The sequence below is a fragment of the Scyliorhinus canicula genome, chromosome 12 (assembly GCF_902713615.1).
Source record: "Scyliorhinus canicula chromosome 12, sScyCan1.1, whole genome shotgun sequence".
NCBI classification, from domain to species: Eukaryota; Metazoa; Chordata; class Chondrichthyes; order Carcharhiniformes; family Scyliorhinidae; genus Scyliorhinus; species Scyliorhinus canicula.
In genome coordinates, this window is record NC_052157.1 from 101,280,877 (window position 1) to 101,305,391 (window position 24,515).

The 24,515-nt window shown below is 45.6% G+C and overlaps 1 protein-coding gene across 1 annotated transcript in view; it reads left to right on the plus strand.

Moving 5' to 3' along the window:
- Nucleotides 1-24,515, plus strand: part of rabep1 (rabaptin, RAB GTPase binding effector protein 1) — a gene marked incomplete at its 5' end in the record, with an annotated part of 132,950 nt that overhangs the window by 83,417 nt on the left and 25,018 nt on the right. The window contains 2 exons of the mRNA XM_038813590.1: nucleotides 17,586-17,641; nucleotides 19,499-19,597. Of these exons, the coding sequence (XP_038669518.1) occupies nucleotides 17,586-17,641; nucleotides 19,499-19,597 (155 nt within the window). The remainder of the gene's footprint in view (nucleotides 1-17,585; nucleotides 17,642-19,498; nucleotides 19,598-24,515) is intronic.

A 24,515-nucleotide genomic window follows, 5' to 3' on the forward strand; every position in this document is an offset into this window, starting at 1 on the left:
AAAAGTGAAAATCCGAATAAATATACTTTTTTTAAAGTAGGCAGGCGATAGTGCTAGTTGAACAAAAGCTGCACTACAATATCCCATTGATAAGTCATGGTACTGGGTGATACCATTGAAACCAGTTGGAAAGTTTGAAGCATCGTTAACCATTGGGGAATCAATTATTATTGAGCGATGGTTTAGGTTTAACAGGTCTGGGAAATTACTGTTCCTGGTTATAACATTTTCAGGAATGATGCGGATTGTAGGGGAAAGGGATTGGGGTGATAACTTTAATGGATTCCATTACAGCACTACAACATCAAATTTGCAATGTCCTGGCATGGTCAGCCTTTTAAAGAGACAAGATGGGAGTCAGAGCAGACCCAAGGAGAGTAAATGTTTCTCCCTTCTCTCTGCCCTCTCCTCCTTGCCCCCCTGCCTACTGCCTCTTCTGCCCCCACCCTGTTATCAGTTCTGAAAGTCATACTGGGGCCTCCTTGCACAGCTTCAACTGGCCACTTGATGTGCCATGGTGGCAAAAGACCAGCCATGCAAGTGGTGAACGACAGTGAAATGCTGCCTTGAGGCCTGTAGAGGTGATAGATTTCATTGACCTTGGGCAAAAGTATGCAGGTTAAAAAATCAGGTGGAATGTTACAAATAACAGATTCCTAATGAAGGCAAGAGTAAGAATTTGTTCTAATCCTTTCCATAGGAAATGGGTTAAATATTAACGTGTCCCCGTTTGTGGGGGCCAGTGCTAAAGGGCGCCTGGCTGAGGTTTCCTCGGCAAGGCTGATAGATTCCAGGTGTCCATTCAATCCAGCAGCAACATAGCTAAGTGAACTTTTAAGCTCGTTTAACCATTGTGGGCGGGATCCAGATCACAACGTCTCGCAAGATCTCATTAGACCTCGTGAGGCATAATGACTGTTGGGAATCCCGGGCGAGACCTCTCCCGGGATCTACTGGCTGCGTCCCGTCCCTATTCCGGTGGGGCGCAGCCAGTAAATTGCGTCCATGATCTTTTGAAATATTTAATCTGTTATTTTATGTTTTGTGCTTTTGTCTCTAATATCTTAACTGTACCTGTTCCTATTGTTAAATCTCAACTTCTAGACCTCTTGAAAGGTACGAAGCCTGTGAATGCTGCCTTTCACTTTATCACTCCACTAACTTCACCTGTTAGAGATTAGTTTAGCTGGCTAACTAACAATAGTTAACGGGTCACCATACAGTGTGAAAAACTCATCAAGCTCACATTGCTATTGTCATCTTCATTATAAAACATAATGCACAAAGAGCAAAAGGTGAATTAAAAGACCAGAAAAAAACCTCTTTGTCATTGAATTTGTGCCAAACAGCCAATCCCTCTAGTCTTCAACCTTTCTTATATTATCATCATTCTTTTCTTCCTCTTTTGTTAATACAATGCAAAGTGCTTCACTGAACGTCTCATCCATTTTAAACTTCAAACACACTATCCTACGAGCTCATTCTCTCCGAGTCTTCATGAAATTAAAGTCAAGACTCTTCACCCTTTTCACACTAACTTTTTCTTCTCCAGTTGTGTTCTCTGTTGTATCTTGCTCCTGAAATCTTTAGTGTTTTGAACCATAAGCTTTGTCATTACTTCATCATTGTTCTTTATTTCTTTTCAACATTGGAGGTGCCTTGTCCCTTCCTAGTCAAAACAAACCGTATGATGGTATTGTACAATTAAACTAATGTTGCGATTAAAATGGAATACCTTACTGACTAATGATAAGTTTAAAAAATTGGCTCACCTAACACTATTAATTGTCTCTTTCTCCTTGTTGTCCTACTTGGTAATTCTTTTTCCTCAGCAGTGATTTTGTTTCAGGTTTCTCCCATTTTTTTAACAGATAGAATTTAACATTGGGTTTTTCAATCTGTGATAGAGCAGTGAAATAAACTATATTAAGGTTTATTATTCTAAGGACATCTAACAATGAAAGTCCTGCTGCCTTTTGAATAGTGATTAATGAGTGTTTGCACAGCCTGTTGATGTATGTCTAGTTTCCATCACACAATCCTGGTCATGTTGCCTTTAAGAGGTCATGATCTGTAGTTTTAAAACCTCCCAAGTCCTTTTGCCGTTACTAACGGCTGGCTTCAGGGCAGGTTTAATGGACAGTGGGGAACAGATTTTCCCCTTGGTTCAAAGTGATGCATGGTGTAGGGAGTAAAATATAACAAGTGTCCGTTGATTGCCAGTGAGATGGCATTGAATGTACTTCAAGGTCAAGCGGCTGTGATTTACATAATGCTGGGAGTGCTGTCATTTATTTGCCAGGAACATTATATCCGGCTTGGCATGAAGCTAGGTTTTGCAGAGGCACCTGAATTTGAGTTGTTGATCTGTGGTACTGCATCGTGATACAAGTGGCTTAAAGTAAAATCATGTAAGTTTCAGACTGGACAGAAAAAACGGCAGGTCTGGCAGCACCTGTGGAGCGAGAAGCCAGTAACGTTTCAAGTCCATGTGACTATTCTACAGAGGTGTAGAAAGTGTTGGATTATATAGTTGGGAGGGCTTGTGGAGAAAATGGAACAGAATAGAAGGTCAGGGACAGGTGGGAGCTAAGGAGAAATTGACAAAGATGTCATGGACACAATACAATGGGAGTGTTAATGGTAACGTTAAAGACTAAAGAAGGTGCTGCTGATGACACAAAGGTAAAGTAGTACAATGTGTTAAATGCAGAAAGAAGGTCAGTGCTCTGTGAAAGCAAACCAAATCACAGATGGTCCTGTGGGGAAGGGGGTTGGGGAAAAAAGTCAAAATGGAGGAGAGTTTTCATCGTCTCAAGTTGTTCAGTTCAACTTTGGGTCCAAAAGGATGTAAAAAACCTAATCAGAAGATGAGGTGCTGTACTTTCAGCTTGCGTTGGGCTTCACTAGAACATTGCAACAGGCCAAGGTCAGAAATGTGGGAATGGGATAGAGATGATGAGTTAAAATAGCAAGCAACAGAGGTCAGTGTCATGCTTGTGGACTGAGTGAAAGGTGTTCTGCAAAGTGGTTACCCAATCTGTGCTTAGTCTCCCCATTGCAGAGGAGACCGCATTGGGAGCAGCGAATACAGTAGCTCAAATTGAAGGAGGTGCAAGTGAAATGCTGCCCAACCTGAAAGGAGTGTTTGGGGCTGTGGTAGTATGACTAGGGAGATTATGGTACCCTAGAACCAAGCTGCCATTGGTGCAGAAGACTCGCTGCCCATTGGCCCAGGCAAGTCATGTGCCTCCCCGCCGATTGGCTGAGAGGTAGGTAGCTCCGCCTATGAGGCGGGGTATAAGAACCTGTACCGGCTGGCAGTCGGCCTTTCTCTGAACGTCTACTGCCGGACACATATCTAGTGTATTAAAGCCTGTCGTTTGGAACTACCTCTCGTCTCGTGTCCGATTGATGGTGCATCAGGGGCCTTGGATGGTGAGGAGGGAGGAGGTAAAGGAGTAGGTGTTGTACCTTCTGCGATTGTATGGGAAGGGGGTAGGGAGTTAGGGAGGAATGGATCTGGGTGTCACATTCTTACGGAAGACTGACAGTGGAGGTCAGGAGCAGATGTAATTAATGATGGCATCAATCTGGAGTTGGAAGAAATGGTGGAAGATGATCCTTTATATGTGGAGGTTGGTGGGGTGAAAAATTAGGACAAGGGGAACCCTATCATGGTACCGGGAGGTAAGGGAAGGCAGAGATGGGTAAGACATGGTAGCACAGTGGTTAGCACAGTTGATTCACAACTCCAGAGTCCCAGGTTCGATTCCTGGCTTGGGACATTGTCTGTGTGTAGTTTGCGTTTTCTCCAGGTGCTCCGGTTTCCTCCCACAGTCCAAAGATGTGCAGGTTAGGTGGATTGGCCATGATAAATTGTCCATAGTGTCCAAAAAGGTTGTGTGGGTTTGCTGGGTTCTGGGAATGTGGTGGAAGTGTGGGCTTAGGTAGGGTGCTCTTTCCAAGGGCCGGTGCAGACTCGATGGGCCGAATGGCCTCCTGCACTGTAAATTCTATGATTTTATGACACTTGAGCCAGCATTTTTGGGGGTGGGGGGGGGGGGGGGGGGGGGGGGGGGGGGGGAAGACACCTTGCTTGGGTAAAAGGAAAACATGCCAGAAGTGACGTTTGGCAGGTCATATCATCAGAACAAATGCAAAGGAGGTGGAGAAACTGGGAGAATGGAATGGAATCCTTACAGGAAACTGAGTGTGAGGGGCTGTAGCCAAGATAGCTTTTGGAGTCGGTTTGTAATGAATATTGGTGAACAGTCTATCACCAGAAATGGAGAGAGAGAAGTCAAGGAAGGGAAGTGTGAGAGATGTAATACGTGAAGCATACACACACTCCCGCTCACCAGCTACCTCACTTTCACATACAGCACCACAATGGGAAGTGAGAGTTTGTTGGTGCGCAAGTCCTGTTCCTGTTATAAAAAATAAAACAGAATTTATGAAATCAACTGGCCTGCCAGGCCTATATTGAGTGAATGTCATCTTAAAATGCTTATCTCTAAGAACAACCAATGCCCTGTGGTCCCCAAACCTTAGTCGCACTGAATCACCCTTGGCCCAGCCTACGTGCCTTGCACTTTTTGGGCTCAGCTGTGCTTATTTACAGCTGCAGTCAGCGTCTTAGGTCTCTGCGGTGACTGCTGCCCAGACTGATAACCTCAGTCTCTCTCTCTCTCTGCTACATATGTAGCAGGGGTTCCTGGATGTGCTAGAAATAGTTAAAGCTGCAGTTCAAGATCCATTACATCGTGAATGGAAAGGTTCTGTGACCAAGGCTGTGATTCCAGTTCAGCTCCTACTCTAAGGCCAGATCTCTGCTCCTTCAGAAGCTCAAGTCTCTGGAGTCTGCTCTCTAGTTTAAAATTAATTTCTCTGGTTCCACTTTCATTCCAATTCTGGATTATCCTTGTTCAACCATTTTTATTTGTATTTGTGTTTTTTGCACTTTCCTCTCTCCAATGTAATGCACATCTTTTTATAGCTTGTATCTTGCACTCAAATGAAATGTGGCCAGTATATTGTAAAGCCATAGTACAACCTCAGTACAATTTGTTCCACTGTTCTGGTTATAAATTCTAGCATAAGCACTTCAACTTTACCTATGATGTGGAGGTGCCGGCGTTGGACTGGGGTGAGCACAGTAAAAAGTCTTGCAACACCAGGTTAAAGTCCAACAGGTTTGTTTCAAACACGAGCTTTCGGAGCACTGCTCATTCACCTGAGGAAGGAGCAGTGCTCCGAAAGCTCGTGTTTGAAACAAACCTGTTGGACTTTAACCTGGTGTTGTAAGACTTCTTACCCACTTTACCTAAGAAGCTCTTGCTTCGGAACAAACCCACATTCTTAAACATATAACCCAGGCTGCCATTCAATGCAGTACTGAGGGAGTGCTGCATTGTTGGGGGTGCTATCCTTCGGATGAGACATTAAACATCTTCCACTGGGGCTGTTCAGTGGATATTAAGGATCCGGCAGCCTTATTGAAATAATCAAAAATAGATTGACCGACTAAATAGTCCGTTCATTGCTATTCTTCGTACAAAACTGATCATCACCACAGCATTTTGAAACTCTGAAAAATGCTGCACCTTTTTATCTATTTAATAATAATCTTTATTAGTGTCACAAGTAGGCTTACATTAACACTGTGAAAATCCCCTAGTCGCTGCATTCGAGTGCCTGTTCGGGTACACAGAGGGAGAATTCAGAATGTCCAATTCACCTGACAGCATTGTTTACCAAGCACTGTCCGATGTACTCACTATGTTTCCTGATAATTTTACCTATATTGCATGTTTTTCCAACTAAAACCCAGTGCTTTAATCTGTCATATTATTGATCCATTTCCTTAGTTGTATCTCCTATTTCTATTATTAGATAATTTATGTAACAGATAACATCAGAAATGCCAGCATCGTCTCCTGTGGGCCTCCATTCAAACTGCCCAAGTCCAGTATTTAGCCCTACTACGTGGTTTCCAATTTTCTGGTGAATTTCTTTGCTGTGTCGTTTGGTTGAATTTGAAGTCTTTCACGTAGAACTTTGGAGAAAGCATTCTGAGGGTTTTAAAAACTGGGAGGTTCCACCACCAGTTTCGCCACTAACGTCACCAAAGATTGCTGAGGAATTTGTCCAGGAGGATGTTCCCCTTCTAAAACACAATTGTGAAGTTACTGCTCTCCAGATACCCCTCCAATTTCTCCCTTAGAAAGGATTGCATTTTGTTAATTGATATTGGGCTAATCATCCCATAGTTGCTTAAATCACTTATTAATCTATACTTTTCTCAATGCCAATTAATTTTGTTAATATATAATAAAACACATGTTTTGAAATACAAGCAAAACTGGTTTAGTAGGGATAATTCATTATTATCTGTAAAGGTTTTCCCACTGATCTTAGGTTGACTGGCCTGCTGGGTTCATCTCTCTCCCTTTTATTTAAACTAGGGTAACATTTGCAAACCACCAGTCCTCTGACATCACGCAATTACACAGGGGAATGTTGGAAAATCGTGGCCAGTATCTCCAGTTTCCATCTTTATTTCCAACTTTACTTCCCTCTTTACCCAGGACGCATCCTATCTGGACCTGGTGACTTTTCTACTTTGAGAACTGGTGACACTTGTAGCACATCTTCTTCAGTTATTTTTATGATATCTAATATTCCACCTGCTTCTTCTATTACTGCTACATCGGCAGCATCCGTTTCTCTGGTACAGATCAGTGCAAAGTACTCCCAAGTACCTTGGTCATGCTCCCTGCCTGATTATGTCCCTTTTATCCCTAATCAGCTGAAACAAAACTTTTACTACTCTTACTATTTGCCCTGATAAAAGACTTGTAAGCTCCCTCTCAAATCAGCCATTCTGTCTCATTGCCCCGTTTTAGATTTCCAATGCATTTTATTCATTTAGACTGGTTCTTTACTGTTGAGAGAACCATATGAGATGGGGTTCATTTTTTAATCTCTATATCCTTAGTCACCCAAGGAACTTTTACTATTGCTGCCATTTCTTTTCCACCCAACCTACAACAGCAACTCCCGGCCCACACATCCTCATCCACCCCAGGGAAATATCTACTCTTACTTCTCTTTGAAGGTCTCCCATTGCTCGAATAACCCTACCCTATTGTTCCTTAATTCTAACCAAATGGACTGTGTTTGACTCAATTAAATCAGTCCCGTGCAGTGATACTTTCTTTGACTAATGCTGCCAGGGCATTCATGAACTCCAATTCCAAACCCATCTCAAACTGCTTTGTATTTTCCCCGTGTCTGACCCCCCTCCTATGTTTGAGATATACTTTCCTAGAGTTCTATTTGCCTCTCCCACCCCTTTGTGCTTTTCGTTTCTCAATGTTTCACCCTGTCACTCATTCCTCTGCCACAATCCCTGTTGTGTCTTTACTTTGTAGTAGGTATCTTCTCCAATTATAATTTAATTGCTCCCATGTACTTCGTACCCTGCATGCGTGTAATGTTCAGGGTGTTAAATAACTGGTAATTATAGAAAACTATTGAACTCCAATCCTTTGTGCAAAGTCAGAGTATTAGCGTGGAATTAAATGAGTTGGAAATAGAAAAGGACCAGAAAATTGAAACCGTTCAAATGCAGAATTCCAGATATCTTTTTAATGTACCTGATATTGGCTACCTGTCACCTAACACCTCAATATGGCCATTTAGCACAGTGAGGAGTCGGAAAGAGAGACAGCTGTTCAGTATTGACCGTAAATGGTGAACAACAGCACATGGTGCTAACAGTTTAAAATATTTCTGATGTCTTTCGTAAACCAACAGCATTCTATGATCAGTTGAGCCCTTTTTTTCAGCAACGTTTAACGTTTAAATTTGGGTTGAAGATACTTTCGTACATTGAACAGATTTTCCACAGAATCAAGCTTGTCATCTCCCAAGGGCTGAATACATAGTCAAATCATTTCCATATCCGTGTCCCATGATTGCTGTATGACTATGATCAGTTTCCTCCTTGTTTCCTGCCTGGTCTCCTTTGATATTACAGGATATGCATGTTGTCAAGTTCTGGACATTGTTTGTCTTCAGCTCAAGCCCGATATGCTTGGTCATTCATTCCCTTCTCCAATGGTGCACAGTGGCCCCAGTGTGTACCATTTATTTACAAGATGCATTGCAGCAACTTGCCAAGACTCCTTCGACAGCACCTTCCAAACCCATAGCCTTCAGCACCTAGAAAGATGAGGGTGAAATCTACAGAATTAGCTTCACCTGCAAGTTCCCCTCCAAGTCACACACCATCCTGACTATCTGAAATGAGCTATGACTGTCATTGTGTGCAAATCCTCGAACTCCCTTCCTAACAGTAAGAAGTCTTACAACACCAGGTTAAAGTCCAACAGGTTTGTTTCAAACACGAGCTTTCGGAGCACGGCTCCTTCTTCAGGTGAATGGAAAGGCTTGTTCCAGAAATGTTTATATAGACACAGTCAGAGATGCCCCGGAATGCGAGCACCTGCAGGCAATCAAATCATCAAAGATGCAGAGAGAGAATCTCTCTCTGCATCTTTGATGATTTGATTGCCTGCAGGTGCTCGCATTCTGGGGCATCTCTGACTGTGTCTATATAAACATTTCTGGAACAAGCCTTTCCATTCACCTGAAGAAGGAGCCGTGCTCCGAAAGCTCGTGTTTGAAACAAACCTGTTGGACTTTAACCTGGTGTTGTAAGACTTCTTACTGTGCTCACCCCAGTCCAACGCCGGCATCTCCACATCATCCCTTCCTAACAACACTGGGAACGCCTTCACCACAAGGACTGCAGCCGTTTAAGAAGCAGTTCCACCTTCTCAAGGACAATTTTGTCACCCTGATATTTTAATCCACTGGAATATTTGATCTAAAAACTGAAAATATCAGTAATACTCCACAGGCTTGGCAGCATTCGTGGAGAGGGAAGCAGGGTTAACACTTTCAGTCAATGATCTTTCATCAGATTACTGACCAGAAATGTTGGATGGAATTTTCTCAATTTGTCAGTCTCGGATTTTTTCATAGATTTCATAGAATTTACAGTGCAGAAGGAGGCCATTCAGCCCATCGAGTCTGCACCGGCTCTTGGAAAGAGAACCCCACCAAGGTCAACACCTCCACCCTATCCCCACAACCTAGTAATCCCACCCAACACTAAGGGCAATTTATCATGGCCAATCCACCTAACCTGCACATCTTTGGATTGTGGGAGGAAACCGGAGCACCCGGAGGAAACCCACGCACACACGGGGAGGATGTGCAGACTCCGCACAGACAGTGACCCAAGCCGGAATTGAACCTGGGACCCGGGAGCTGTGAAGCGATTGTGCTATCCACAATGCTACCGTGCTGCCTCAAACTGAAAACTGTGTATCACCCCAGATGCACAGCTCAACTTGCACTCCAGATTTCTGGCACTCCGCATGTTTGAACAGTGGTTAGCACTGCTACCTCATAGCACCAGGTACCAGGGTACAATTCTGACCTCTGGTGACTGTGTAGAGTTTGCACATCTTCCCCGTTCCAGGTGCTCCGGTTTCCTCCCACTGTCCAAAAATGTGCAAGCTAGGTGGATTGGCCAATGCAAAATTACCCTTGGTGTCCAACGGTTGGGTGAGATTATAGGGTTAGAGATTGGGCCTGGATATTGTGCTCTTTTGGGGGGGGTCGCCGCATACTTGATGGGCCGAATGGCCTCCTCCTGAGCTGTAGGGATTCTATGATTCAGTGCACAGAGAATCTGGGGCGTGGTTTGCACCGTCACTTTGGTGGGGTGGAGCCTGATAGAGCCGGCAAGGCCAGTTCCACAGAGATGGGGGCACCATCTCTCTTTCCTCCACGCTCCTGAAACCCCAATGGGGCTTGTCAGAGGGCCATCCCTAGCACTGCTGACCCGACACTGCCAGGCATGTCCCTCACCACCCGGGGCGCTATACTTACCTGAGCACCCCCGGCCTGGTCATCACAATTTCACTGGCGCAAATCCTGTTTTTGGCCCCTCGCACTATTTAGCAGCCATTACAGATTTGCACCTGCTGCTAGCGCTGCTGCTATATCACCATTATCTATGTTTCTTTCTTTCTTTGCACAAGCAGATACAAAGTATTAATGTAATATCTCACCCATGTGCACCGCCTTCATGTGTAAGTACCCTTTGGGTCTGTAATAAGCCCCACTCCTTTTTCAACGCTTATTATATACCGATAGAAGACATTGGGTTCCCGTTTTTGTTAGCTGTCAATCTCTTTTCATACTCTTTGCTGCCCTTGTTTTGTTTTTCACTACTCCCTCTGAACTTCCTATATACAGCCTGATTCTCATTTGTATTATCAACCTGAAATCTCTCGTAAGCACAATTTTTCTGTTTCATCTTAATCTTACCAAACTGTTCCCTCACAGACACCAAAAGACAAAATGCTGCAAAATCTCAACAGGTCTGGCAGCATCTGTAGGGAGAGAAAAGAGCTAATGTTTTGAGTCCAGGTGACCCTTTGTCAAAGCTAAAAGGCATAGAAAGTGGGACATATTTGTACAGAAGGGTGAGGGAATGAAAGATGAGTCATAGCCACAGAAACCGAGAAAAGAGTGCTAATGGCAATCCACGGAGAATAAAAGGTGTGAAAGGCCAAACAGCAGAGAAACTAAAATCAGAGAATCTAGTATAAGAGAGGGGAGAGACTGGGGGGGAATATATAAAGAAAGATGAGAAACAAAAAAAGGGAAAACGTCAGTTAAAATTAAATGGAATTAAATCGAAGGTGGGGTAGAGCTAATCATCTGAAGTTGAATTTGATGTTGAGACCGGAAGGTGTGCCTAACCGGAAGGTGAGATGCTGTTCCTCCAGTTTGCGTTAAGCTTCTCTGGAATATTGCAGCAGGCCAAGGACAGACATGGGTGCAGGGTCTTGAGTTAATATGGCAAGTAACGGAATAGTTAGGGCCCTGAATGAAAGTACAGTAGGCAATTTAGGGATTAAGCAGACTGAAGGTAAATCTAGCACGGAGTTAGAGAGATATGCCAATACCTGGCCTGAGTTATATTGTCTCATTCAGACTTAAGCTCGTTCATAGAATTTACAGTGCAGAAGGAGGCCATTTGGCCCATCGAGTCTGCAACGGCTCTTAGAAAGAGCATCCTACCTAAGCCCACACCTCCACCCCTAACCCCATAACCCAGCAACCCCACCCGACACTAAGGGCAATTTTAGCACGGCCAATCCACCTAACCTGCACATCTTTGGACTGGGAGGAAACCGGAGCATAGAACATAGAACAGTACAGCACAGAACAGGCCCTTCGGCCCTCGATGTTGTGCCGAGCAATGATCATCCTACTTAACCCACGTAACCGGTATACCCGTAACCCAACAATCCCCCCATTAACCTTACACTACGGGCAATTTAGCATGGCCAATCCACCTAACCCGCACATCTTTGGACTGTGGGAGGAAACCGGAGCACCCGGAGGAAACCCACGCGCACACGGGGAGAACGTGCAGACTCCGCACAGACAGTGACCCAAGCCGGGAATCGAACCTGGGACCCTGGAACTGTGAAACAATTGTGCTAACCACTGTGCTACCGTGCTTCCCTCGTGAGTGGGAATACACTGGTGCCCCTGTCCAACCAGGGTGATTCACTTGAAAACCATTGTCCTTCACAACACTTTTGTTTGACCAACCATTAGCCCATTCTGTCCGGAAATGTGAGGTTAGTTGCACAACATTATTATTATATCAATAGCATGGCCCTGTTCTTAGTAGAAATGAGTATGGAAAATCAAATAGCCAGGATAACGATAATGGGTTCAAGTCAGTACATCCCAGGAGACAACCTTTGTTTGAGAGGCTGGGCAGATCTTCGGGCGAGAGAGAGAAAATAATAATCCTGCTTGAAGGTATTGAAAAGTCAACAAAAGAGATCATGGAAAGCTGTTCTAGAGACTGGCTTTAGAAAAGGTTTCTGAAGGACCTTCACTAACAGCAGAAAAATGCAATATCACCTTTGCCCTTCGATGTAAGTGGAATGAGAGCTGGATGTGCTTTTGAAGTGCTGTTTAATGTGAATTTGTGTGTTAGGGTTAAGAAACTACATGTAACCTGCTATTATTAGGGTTGAAGTTTAAAAATTTAAATATTGTTTTTCTTTTGTTTTAACAAATGTTGTTTATAAAATAACCAAGCCCTATTTATATGTTATCACTCCTGGAACAAAGCGATCTTTCCACACTGCCTTAAACCTTTAAAAACTGTTATGGTTCTGGTCCAGTATCTTAGCCACTGTTGGGATCTGCGCAGTCATCGGTAACACCTTTCTCACTCTATCCTTCTCTCTCTTGGTCCTCCTCCTTTCTCTTGCCCTTTCCCCCTCGCCCTGCCCCCCTCCCGCTCACTCATATCCACAAACTATTTGGAGACCCGTAGCGTTCCCTGTAGTGGTGTGATTATATCCTTTTTGTTTCTCAACTCTTAACTCCTTAACCCCTCAAGGGCATCCTCTCTTTTGAACATTACAATGTCTTTGCTAGTCAGTACAGCCAGAACATCACCTTTGCTTTACCCATCTTTTCTGAACATTTGTATCTGTGAATATTAAGCAGCCTGTCCTCACCATTTGATTTGATTGATTTGATTTATTGTGACATGTAACGAAGTACAGTGAAAAGTATTTTTCTGTGGCCAAGGGAACGTACACAGTACCTACATAGTGGACAAAAAAGAATAATCGACAGAGTACATTGACAAATGGTACATCAACAAACAGTGTTTAGTTACAGTGCAGAACAAGGGGCCAAACAAAGCAAATACATGAGCAAGAGCACCATAGGACATCATGAATAGTGTTGTTACAGGGAACAGATCAGTCCGAGGGAGAGTCGTTGAGGAGTCTAGTAGCTCTGGGGAAGAAGCTGTTCCTATGTCTGGATGTGCAGGTCTTCAGACTTCTGTATCTTCTGCCTAATGGAAGGGTTTGGAAGAAGGCAAAGCTTTGGTGGGAGGGGTCCCTGATAATGCTGTCTGCCTTCCTGAGGCAGTGGGAGGTATAGCGGGAGGTAGCAAGCTTGTGTGATGCATTGGGCTGAGTTCACCACACTCTGCAATTTCTTGCGATCTTGGGCCGAGCTGTTGCCATACCAGGCTGTGATGCAGCCGGATAGAATGCTCTCTATCGCACATCTGTAGAAGTTTGTGAGAGTTGATGTCGAATTTCTTTAGCTTCCATAGGAAGTAGAGACGTTGTTGGGCTTTCTTGACTGTTGCATCAACATGAGTGGACCAGGACAGACTGTTGGTGATGGTGACCCCCAGGAGCTTAAAGCTATCGACCATCTCCACTTCGGAGCCATTGATGTAGACGGGTGGGAGGGGGCACTGTACTATGCTTCCTGAAGTCGATGATCCGTTCCTTGGCTTTCCAACATTTAGAGAGAGGTTGTTTTTCTGTACACCATGCAACCAAGTGATCTATCCCCCTTCTGTAGTTTGATTCGTCGTTGTTTGAGATATGACCCACCACAGTCTTATCATCTGCAAACTTTTTTTTTATATTTTAGATTACCCAATTTAATTTTTCCAATTATGGGGCAATTTAGTATGGCCAATCCACCTACCCTGCACATCTTTGTGTTGTGAGGGCGAAACCCACACAGACATGGGGAGAATGTGCAAACTCCACACGGACTGTGTCCCAGAGCTGGGTTCGAACCCGGGACCTCAGTGCCGTGAGGCAGCAATGCTAACCACTGCGCCACCGTGCTGCCTCATCCGCAAACTTATAGATTGAGTTGGAGTTAAATCTTGACACACAGTTATGTGTGCATAGGGAGTACAGTAGAGGACTGAGCACACATCCTTGCGGGGCCCCGGTGTTGAGGACTATTGTGGAGGAGGTGATGTTGCCTATCATTGACAGATTGCGGTCTGTTGGTGAGGAAGTTGAGGATCCAGCTACACAGAGGGGTCAAGTCCAAGATTGCAGAATTTGGCTATAAGTCTTGTCGGGATAATGGTGTTGAAGGCAGAGCTGTAGTCAGTCTATGAACAGCAGTCTCGCGTAGCTGTCCTTGTTATCGAGGTGTTTGAGTGTTGATTGTAGAGCCAGGGCGATAGTAGCTGCTGTGGAATGGTTGCAGTGATAGGCGGATTGCAATGGATCGGGATCGTCTGCGAGGCTGGCATTGATCCGTCTCATGACTAGCCGCTCAAGGCATTTCATGATAGCAGATGTCAGGGCCACCGGTTAAAGCCATGTTTCCGTTATTACCTCTGCATCACACCCCCAGATGACAGGGGCTGGTTTAGCACAGGGTTAAATCGTTGGCTTTGAAAGCAGACAAGGCAGGCCAGCAGCATGGTTCAATTCCTGTACCAGCCTTCCCGAACAGGTGCCGGAATGTGGCGACTAGGGGCTTTTCACAGTAACTTTATTTGAAGCCTACTTGTGACAATAAGCGATTTTCGTTTCATTTGTGTTTGTAGCTTACCGGCCTTATTCACCACACTTTGTACATTACATACATGCTTTCGAAACCATCTTTGCATTTGCATTCCTCGTATTCCTCTTTAGTCTTCCACTGTTTAATATCATACCGTTACCTTCTCTAGTACAGTCCAACACACTTTATGCATCTTCCTATATTCTACTTCTATGTGTGCCTGCCGGGGAATCTTACAGGCCTCTCTCTCGCTCTCTCTCTCTCTCGCTCTCTCTCTCTCTCGCTCTCTCTCTCGCTCGCTCTCTCTCTCGCTCTCTCTCTCTCCACCCCCCCCCACATTAACTTCCTTCCCAATTCCTGAAATTCTGACTGTAGAACCTCATTACTTACCCCGTCATTGGCATCAACGTGTACCAGACTTCTGGCTCATTCCCTTTCACTTGCAGAATAATTGACCCTGCCTCTATGACGTCCTTTACCCTGGCACCAGGTCAAACCTAATTTAGGTCTTATCGGCATTCCTTCTTCCGGTGACCCCACTTAATACCTTACCAGCTTTTATCTCTTACTCTGGTGCTGTCTATCTCTCCCATTTCTTTATGCACCTTGTTTTTTTCTTGCTAATGTTACCTCCTGCTTCTCACCCACCTCCGATATATCTGCTCAATGTTATCCTCATCCTACCAGAGTTGGCGATCTAAAGTAGACTCGTTATTAACCCTGTGCTTTGTATATGTATTGATCAATCTGAACAATTTCATTTTGTGTGAACTAGATATCACAGTTCAGCCTCATTACTTTGCTGTATAAAATTACCTCCCTGGCCATATGGTCAGTATATCCTGGTCTCCCTTCTGCCCTTAGTGGGTGAAGGTTAAGATTACATTTCGTGCAAATAAAGAAAGTAGCTTAATTTACCTTGTGCCTTGTGGTCATATGAGAACTGAAGCATTTTTCAGCCAACTCATTACTTTTGAAGCATCGTTATTGTTGTAAAACGCAATTGTTATTTTGGCATTGCAAGACCTACGAACTGTGAAACAATTGTGCTAACCACTGTGCTACCGTGCTTCCCTCGTGAGTGGGAATACACTGGTGCCCCTGTCCAACCAGGGTGATTCACTTGAAAACCATTGTCCTTCACAACACTTTTGTTTGACCAACCATTAGCCCATTCTGTCCGGAAATGTGAGGTTAGTTGCACAACATTATTATTATATCAATAGCATGGCCCTGTTCTTAGTAGAAATGAGTATGGAAAATCAAATAGCCAGGATAACGATAATGGGTTCAAGTCAGTACATCCCAGGAGACAACCTTTGTTTGAGAGGCTGGGCAGATCTTCGGGACCTTCCGCACAGGCAGACCGGGTTTAAATTCGCATTTGGAAAGCGTACCAGTGCTTTTAGTGCCAATGTGATAGCTTGAAAGTTGGTTAAATACTCCAGCTCTAACTAGCTTGTGTCTTCCATTGTCCTACACCAGCAGCTAACTGATTTAAAGCACTAATTGGACATTCTTGTAGTACAATGCTCAAGCTCGGGTGTGAGAGAATGCAATTTCCTAAACACACGTTACCAACAAGCTGAATAATACCAAGAATTTGTAACCTCAACGGTGTCTTTTGTTAGGAAATGACAAGTAGAAAGCAGGCAGCACCCAGTCATGAGGGAACCGTTGGCTGTGGTCTTCCTGTACAATCCCATCCACCCCCAGTCATGTTGAAGCTGGCCAAGACTGCCCCCACCGATGTCAGGCTCCTCCAGGTTGGTGTTTAATACTGTAGGTGGATACCCATTTATTGAATCAGGTAGCAGAAGACATTCTGTGATTCACAACTGTTTTATTGTGATACTATAGTTCAGTACAAAAATCAGTTTCCACTCTTCCCTTCTGGATCCTCTCCCTGTCTAGAAGCAAATGCCCTCTGGGGAAAATCCCAGCTCTGAAATGCAAGCTTCAATGAGCATCACCTGCTCTCACTTCACTCTGAAGCTTGTCTTGGTTCACTCTTAAAGGGACATGCATTTCTCCAGCTCGGCCACTGTCTGCAAGGTGTCCTTCCTCTAACACATACATACCCCTGCCACAAAGTCTAAATTCAGACAATCATTCTATCCTTAATTTAGTTAGCATTTATCAAAATAATAAGGGATGATATGAAATAAATAAGAATTTCCAAATGCTGGGAAACTAAAATAAAAACATATGCTGGAGATTAGCAGTAGTTCCATCAGCATCTGCAAGCGGCACATTAGCACAGTTGTTAGCACTATTGCTTCACAGCTCCAGGGTCCCAGGTTCGATTCCGGCTTGAGTCACTGTCTGTGCAGAGTCTGCACGTTGTCCCCGTGACTGCATGGGTTTCCTCCGGTTTCCTCCCGCAAGTCCCAAAAGACGTCCTGTTAGGTAAATTGGGCATTCTGAATTATCCCTTAGTGTACCCGAATAGGCGCCGGAATATGGCGACTAGGGGCTTTTCACAGTAACGTCATTCCAGTGTTGATGTAAGTCTACTTGTGACAATAAAGATTATTATTAATTAAAAGCGAATAGAACACTGTCTTGCAGGTTCTGCTCTCAGCCTGAGGATGGATTGAAGCATTAACCTGATGATGAGCCAGCTTTTGTGTGTAGCACTTGCTATATATTGTGTTCACATACCGCAGAGCTCAACATAGAATCATAGAATTTATAGTGCAGAAGGAGGCCATTCTGCCCATCGAGTCTGCACCGGCCCTTACAAAGAGCACCCTACTCAAGCCCACGTCTCTACCCTAATCCCATAACCCAGCAACCCCATTCAACCTTTTTGGACACTAGGGGCAATTTAGCATGGCCAATCCTAACCTGCACATCTTTGGACTGTGGGAGGCAACCGGAGCACCCGGAGGAAACCCACGCAGACATGGGGAGAATGTGCAGACTCCGCACAGACAGTGACCCAAGCCGGAATCAAACCTAGGACCCTGGAGCTGTGAAGCAATTGTGCGAACCACTATGCGACCATGCTGCCCCTGTTTGGTTTGCTACTGTACAGCATTCACGGTTAAATGTGCCATCCTTCACTATTTACAACGATTTTGGATTTAACATTCTTCTCTTATTCTTGTGTTTTTCAGCATCTCACGCCACTTTAAAAACTGAATTGGAGAGAGTGAAAACAGATAAGGATCAGGTGTGGGATTATTTCTGTTCAATGTTTCTCTGCAGCTGTGAATGCTTCTCACTGAAATAGTCTTGGAATTCGAAAAGCTGGTTTAGTTGATCTTTGTTCACTGAGTCTATACCTTGTCCCATGGAACAGTAGCTGAGGGGACTTACTGAACAAACAGCTCACCTTGTTCTGTGCTGCCTGGCGGGAGGTTGAGGGTGTAAACTATTAACCTCAAGAAAGGTGTGGGCGAAGTTGATCCAAGTAAACTTGTGCAGTGTACAGAATTTAACCGTAAGCAGTTACATTTATAAATTACAAAAAGGGCTAAATAAGGTGTAGATCTCCCCACTATGAATCCCTCAACTCAACAGTTAAGCGTTTTGTCTTTGGCAAATGATTTCAGTTCATATTGTGAGTGTTTATGCACAGCATACAGGACTTCACGCAGCATACAGGACTTCACGCAGCATACAGGACTTCACGCAGCATGCAGGACTTCACGCAGCATGCAGGACTTCACGCAGCATGCAGGACTTCACGCAGCATGCAGGACTTCACGCAGCATGCAGGACTTCACGCAGCATGCAGGACTTCACGCAGCATGCAGGACTGCACGCAGCATGCAGGACTGCATGCAGGACTGCACGCAGCATGCAGGACTGCACGCAGCATACAGGACTTCACGCAGCATACAGGACTTCACGCAGCATACAGGACTTCACGCAGCATACAGGACTTCACGCAGCATACAGGACTTCACGCAGCATACAGGACTGCACGCAGCATACAGGACTGCACGCAGCATACAGGACTGCACGCAGCATGCAGGACTGCACGCAGCATGCAGGACTGCACGCAGCATGCAGGACTGCACGCAGCATGCAGGACTGCACGCAGCATGCAGGACTGCACGCAGCATGCAGGACTGCACGCAGCATGCAGGACTGCACGCAGCATGCAGGACTGCACGCAGCATGCAGGACTGCACGCAGCATGCAGGACTGCACGCAGCATGCAGGACTGCACGCAGCATGCAGGACTGCACGCAGCATGCAGGACTGCACGCAGCATGCAGGACTGCACGCAGCATGCAGGACTGCACGCAGCATGCAGGACTTCACGCAGCATGCAGGACTTCACGCAGCATGCAGGACTGCACGCAGGACTGCATGCAGCATACAGGACTGCACGCAGCATACAGGACTGCACGCAGCATACAGGACTGCACGCAGCATACAGGACTGCACGCAGCATACAGGACTGCACGCAGCATACAGGACTGCACGCAGCATACAGGACTGCACGCAGCATACAGGACTGCACGCAGACAATATTGCACGCTGCGTGCAGACAGCACTGCACGCTGTGTGCAAACCACGCTGCTTGCGGACAGGGCCGTGTGCGCCGTGCCGACAGGACCCACCTATATGGCTCCAAATAGCGCACGTCGCATTTTCCAGATGCTTTGAGTGGATTCTGAGAAATGACTGGTTGGTTGACCCTGAGATTGACTAGTTTTGTTAGCTCCACTAGTCCCAAACCACAGTTCAACAGCTTATGCTCCAATGGCTGTTGTCTTGACTGTGCCCTGCAGCTATTCAGAGGCCCATAGTTGAAAGGGTGGCCATGGGACAGTGCGTCCTTCAAAGCGTGTTGTCTCCTCATCTTGCCTCGGACAGCAGACGTGTGCTGTGTGAAGTGGGGGAACGTCATTAAATATTTTCAACCACAGGTAGCACTTACTGTTGGTACTTTTATTTTCAGTTCCCGTTTTATACTTCTTGTTCACTAGTTCTTACTGGTGAATGCAGAGGAGAAAATTTCAACACACATTCTGAGCTCATTTTTTTTTTAAGAGAAAACTACATTTGTTTTCAGCTGGAAACCAGAGTTCAAGAGAAGATACAGCATCTTGAGAACCTTGAAGAAGTGAATAACAGCTTGCAAGAGCAACTGAAGAAGGAGGGTGATGCTAAGGTGAGAAATAAAGCTCCATCAATTCCATAAAGAGTCTGGAAGGTGGGATTGACCTGCAGATTCCCTTCCTGAGACACCATTCTTTCAGCGTGGCAATTGCCAATGTGGTACATACGGAAGTCTGTTCAAGATGGAGTTAAGTTTAACCGTAGCACATTTTACACTCATGACATAAATACCAGACAAAATCTATGGTTCAGGCCAACATCCCATAGCGCGTACTCCAGGTTGGCATTCCAGTGCAATGCTGAAGTCAGTGCTGCATTGTCAGAGGTGTTATCATAGAATTTACAGTGCAGAAGGAGGCCATTCGGCCCATTGAGTTTGCACCAGCTCCTGGAAAGAGCACCCTACCCAAGGCCAACACCTCCACCCTAAAATGAAAAAATGAAAATCGCTTATTGTCACGAGTAGGCTTCAAATGAAGTTACTGTGAAAAGCCCCTAGTCGCCACATTCCGGCGCCTATTCGGGGAGGCTGTTACGGGAATCGAACCGTGCTGCTGGCCTGCTTGGTCTGCTTTCAAAGCCAGCGATTTAGCTGTGTGCAAAACAGCCCCATAACCCAGCAACCCCACCCAACACTAAAGGCAATTTTGGACGCTAAGGGCAATTTATCATGTCCAATCCACCTAACTTGCACATCTTTGGACTGTGGGAGGAAACCGGAGCACCCGGAGGAAACCCACGCGCCCACGGGGAGGATGTGCAGACTCCGCACAGACAATGACCCAATCCGGAATCGAACCTGGGACCCTGGAGCTGTGAAGCGATTGTGCTATCCACAATGCTACCGTGCTGCCCTATCTTTTGGATGTGGTGATGAGCCAAGGCTCTGCCTTCCCTGTTGACTGAACAGAAAGACCCCATGGCTTAAAACAGAGTAGGGGAGTTCTCCACACTGTCCTGACCAATTGGATTCCAGCATCCATGTAAAATTGAGCTGCCAATGACACTGGCTGCTAAGCTGCTGAAACCAGCCTCCTGTCCTTTCTAAGGACTGCAATTAGTATTGGACGGGTGAGTTTGTAGTGAATCATTAGCCAACTAGATTCATTTTAATCTTCCATTATTTAATTCTCCAGTGCGCTACATTGGAACATTATGTTGCTTATTGAATTGGACAAGTCTATGGCTGTCTGAATAATGGTGTTGAGTTGATTCCAACCAGTTTACTGCTCAGTTCAGTTACATGCTGGAATAGACTGTCATTCCTTAATTACCAGGATTGTTAATTCCAACTCGTGTTTGGAAATAGTTGCAAGTACAGATGGTAGGGTGCAGACTCGATGGGCCGAATGGCCTCCTCCCGCACTGTAAATTCTATGATATCTATGATGATAATCGGCATTCCTTTACGTTCAAAAATGTTGAGGCAAACTGAAAATGTTGGTCTTTTAAGAATTTGTTGTACTCTTTCATGGGTTGTGGGTGCCGCGGGCTGTGCTGGCAATTGTTGCTCATCCCTCGCTGCCCTTAAAGTTGGTGGTGAGCTGCCTTCTAGCGATATAGTTGGAAATTGATTATGGTGAGTGGCTCAGAGGGGGACTTGCAGGAGGTGATGTTCCCATGCATCTGCTGTCCTGGTCCTTCTAGGTAGCAGACATATATATATATATATATATATATATATATATATATATATATAGACAAAGTCAATGATGCAAGATGATACTTTGAATGCAATTCTTTTCTGGTAATTAAGTCTTTACAGGTCCAGACGGACGAACTGGAGAGAGGGATAATCACAGGTTCAAGATGTGTGAATTGTGTCAAGCCAGGACAGTTGGTAGGATTTTGCAAGCTAAGGCCAGATGGTTGGGGGGCGAATGTAATGTGACATGAATCCAAGGTCCCGGTTGAGGCCGTGCTCATGTGTGCGGAACTTGGCTATAAGTTTCTGCTCGGCGATTCTGCATTGTCGCGCGTCCTGAATGCTGTCTTGGAGAGCGCTTACCCGAAGATCAGAGGCTGAATGCCTTTGACTGCTGAAGTGTTCCCCAACTGGAAGGAAGCATTCCTGCCTGGCGATTGTCGCACGATGTCCGTTCATCCGTTATTGCAGCATCTTCATGGTCTCGCCAATGTACCACGCCTCGGGACATCCTTTCGTATGAGGGAGACAACATTGGGCAAGTCGCACATGTATGTACCACGTACCTGGTGGATGGTGTTCTCACGTGTAATGGTGGTACCCATGTCGATGATCTGGCACGTCTTGCCGAGATTGCCGTGGCAGGGTTGTGTGGTGTCGTGGTCGCTGTTCTTAAGGCTGGGTAGTTTGCTGCAAACAATGGTCTGTTTGAGGTTGCGTGATTGTTTGAAGGCAAGTAGTGTGGGTATGGGGATGATCTTGGCAAGATGTTCGTCTTCATCGATGACATGTTGAAGGCTGTGAAGAAGATGTCGTAGTTTGTCCGCTCCGGGGAATTACTGGACGACGAAGGGTACTCTGTCGGTTGTGTCCCGTGTTTGACTTCTGAGGAGGTCAGTGTGGTTTTTTTGCTGTTGCGCGTTGGAACTGTCGATCGATGAGTCGAGCGCCATATCCCGTTCGTACGAGGGCATCTTTCAGCATCTGTAGATGTCTGTTACGCTCTGCCTCGTCTGAACAGATCCTGTGTATACGGAGGGCTTGTCCATAGGCGATGGCTTCTTTAATGTGTTTAAAGTGGAAGCTGGATCTGGTACCAATCAGGTGGGCTGCCTTGTCCTGGATGGTGTCGAGCTTCTTGAGTGTTGTTGGGGCTGCACCCATCCAAGCAAGTGGAGAGTATTCCATTACACTCCTGACTTGTGCCTTGTAGATGGTGGGCGGGCTTTGGAAAGTCAGGAGTTGAGTTACTCGCCGTACAATTCCCAGCCTTTGACCTGCTTTTGTAACCACAGTATTGAAGCGAGCACTTTTCCAGGAGACACATCCGGAGTGAGACTCGTACAGAGTGGGGATTGAAACTTGGTAATTTGGTGCAGTGAGGTAAATCAGCAAAGGTAAGTGGAAAATCTAATTCTGCTGTTTTTCAGTTAAAAGTGCAGTGTGGAGCTTAGTGTCTGATTGGTTGAAACTGCCCCCACCCTAATTGCTGAGAGGCAGTTATCTGTCAATCACCTGAGGCCTGTTGAGGCCTGTTTCGGGGCACATTGTATTATTCTCTTTGAAGTTAAGGTTTTTTTTTTGAGTCATCGGTTAGCTGAGGTCTGTATAAAAGACAGACAGAGAGCGCACACAGTAAGCGAGCACTTTTCCAGGAGACACATCCGGAGTGAGACTCGTACAGAGTGGGGATTGAAACTTGGTAATTTGGTGCAGTGAGGTAAATCAGCAAAGGTAAGTGGAAAATCTAATTCTGCTGTTTTTCAGTTAAAAGTGCAGTGTGGAGCTTAGTGTCTGATTGGTTGAAGCTGCCCCCACCCTAATTGCTGAGAGGCAGTTATCTGTCAATCACCTGAGGCCTGTTGAGGCCTGTTTAGGGGCACATTGTATTATTCTCTTTGAAGTTAAGGTTTTTTTTTGAGTCATCGGTTAGCTGAGGTCTGTATAAAAGACAGACAGAGAGCGCACACAGTAAGCGAGCACTTTTCCAGGAGACACATCCGGAGTGAGACTCGTACAGAGTGGGGATTGAAACTTGGTAATTTGGTGCAGTGAGGTAATTCGGTGCAGAGTGTGAGGAGGTGCTTTTTAACCCTGGTAAGTGACTGGTAAGTAGTCTCTCTTTTTCTTTTCATTGTCTAATTTATTTATTTTTATTTTGAAATTCTAGTTGTTTAAGTTTACCAAGGGTTTAAGACATGGCAGGAGATCCCAGACCCGTGTCATGCTCCTCGTGTGCGATGTGGGAGCTCAGGGACACGTCCACTGTCCCTGGCTCCTTCACGTGCAAGAAGTGTGTTCAGTTGCAGCTCTTGTTAGACCGCTTGACGGCTCTGGAGCTGCGGATGGACTCACTTTGGAGCATCCGCGATGCTGAGGAGGTCGTGGATAGCACGTTTAGCGAGTTGGTCACACCGCAGGTGAAGGTTACTGAGGGAGATAGAAAATGGGTGACCAAAAGAAAGAGCAAGAGTAGGAAGGCAGTGCAGGTGTCCCCTGCGGTCATCTCCCTGCAAAACAGATATACCGCTTTGGATACTGTTGAGGAAGATGGCTCACCAGGGGAAGGCAGCAGCAGCCAGGTTCATGGCACCGTGGCTGGCTCTGCTGCACAGCAGGGCAGGAAGAAAAATGGCAGGGCTATAGTGATAGGGGACTCGATCGTAAGGGGAATAGACAGGCGGTTCTGTGGACGCAATCGAGACTCCAGGATGGTATGTTGCCTCCCTGGTGCAAGGGTCAAGGATGTCCCGGAGCGGCTGCAGGACATTCTGGGGGGGGAGGGTGAACAGCCAGCTGTCGTGGTGCACATAGGCACCAACAATATAGGTATAAAACGGGATGAGGTCCTACAAGCGGAATTCAAAGAGTTAGGAGTTAAACTAAAAAGTAGGACCTCAAAGGTAGTAATCTCAGGATTGCTACCAGTGCCACGAGCTAGTCAGAGTAGGAATTTCAGGATAGATAGGATGAATGCGTGGTTTGAGAGATGGTGCAAGAGGGAGGGATTCAAATTCCTGGGGCATTGGGACCGGTTCTGGGGGAGGTGGGACCAGTACAAACCGGACGGTCTGCACTTGGGCAGGACTGGAACCGATAGTGGGGGGTGTTTTCTAGAGCTGTTGGGGAGGGTTTAAACTAATGTGGCAGGGGGATGGGAACCAATGCTGGAAGTTGGAAGGTAGTAAAACAGGGACAGAAACAAAAGGAAGTAAGGGGAAAAGTGCAAGGCAGAGAAGACATAGTCAGAAATCCATAAGGGCGACAGTACAAGGTACAGTGACTGAGGGGGGCACGGTGAATAGGCCCAGTAATAACAAAAGGA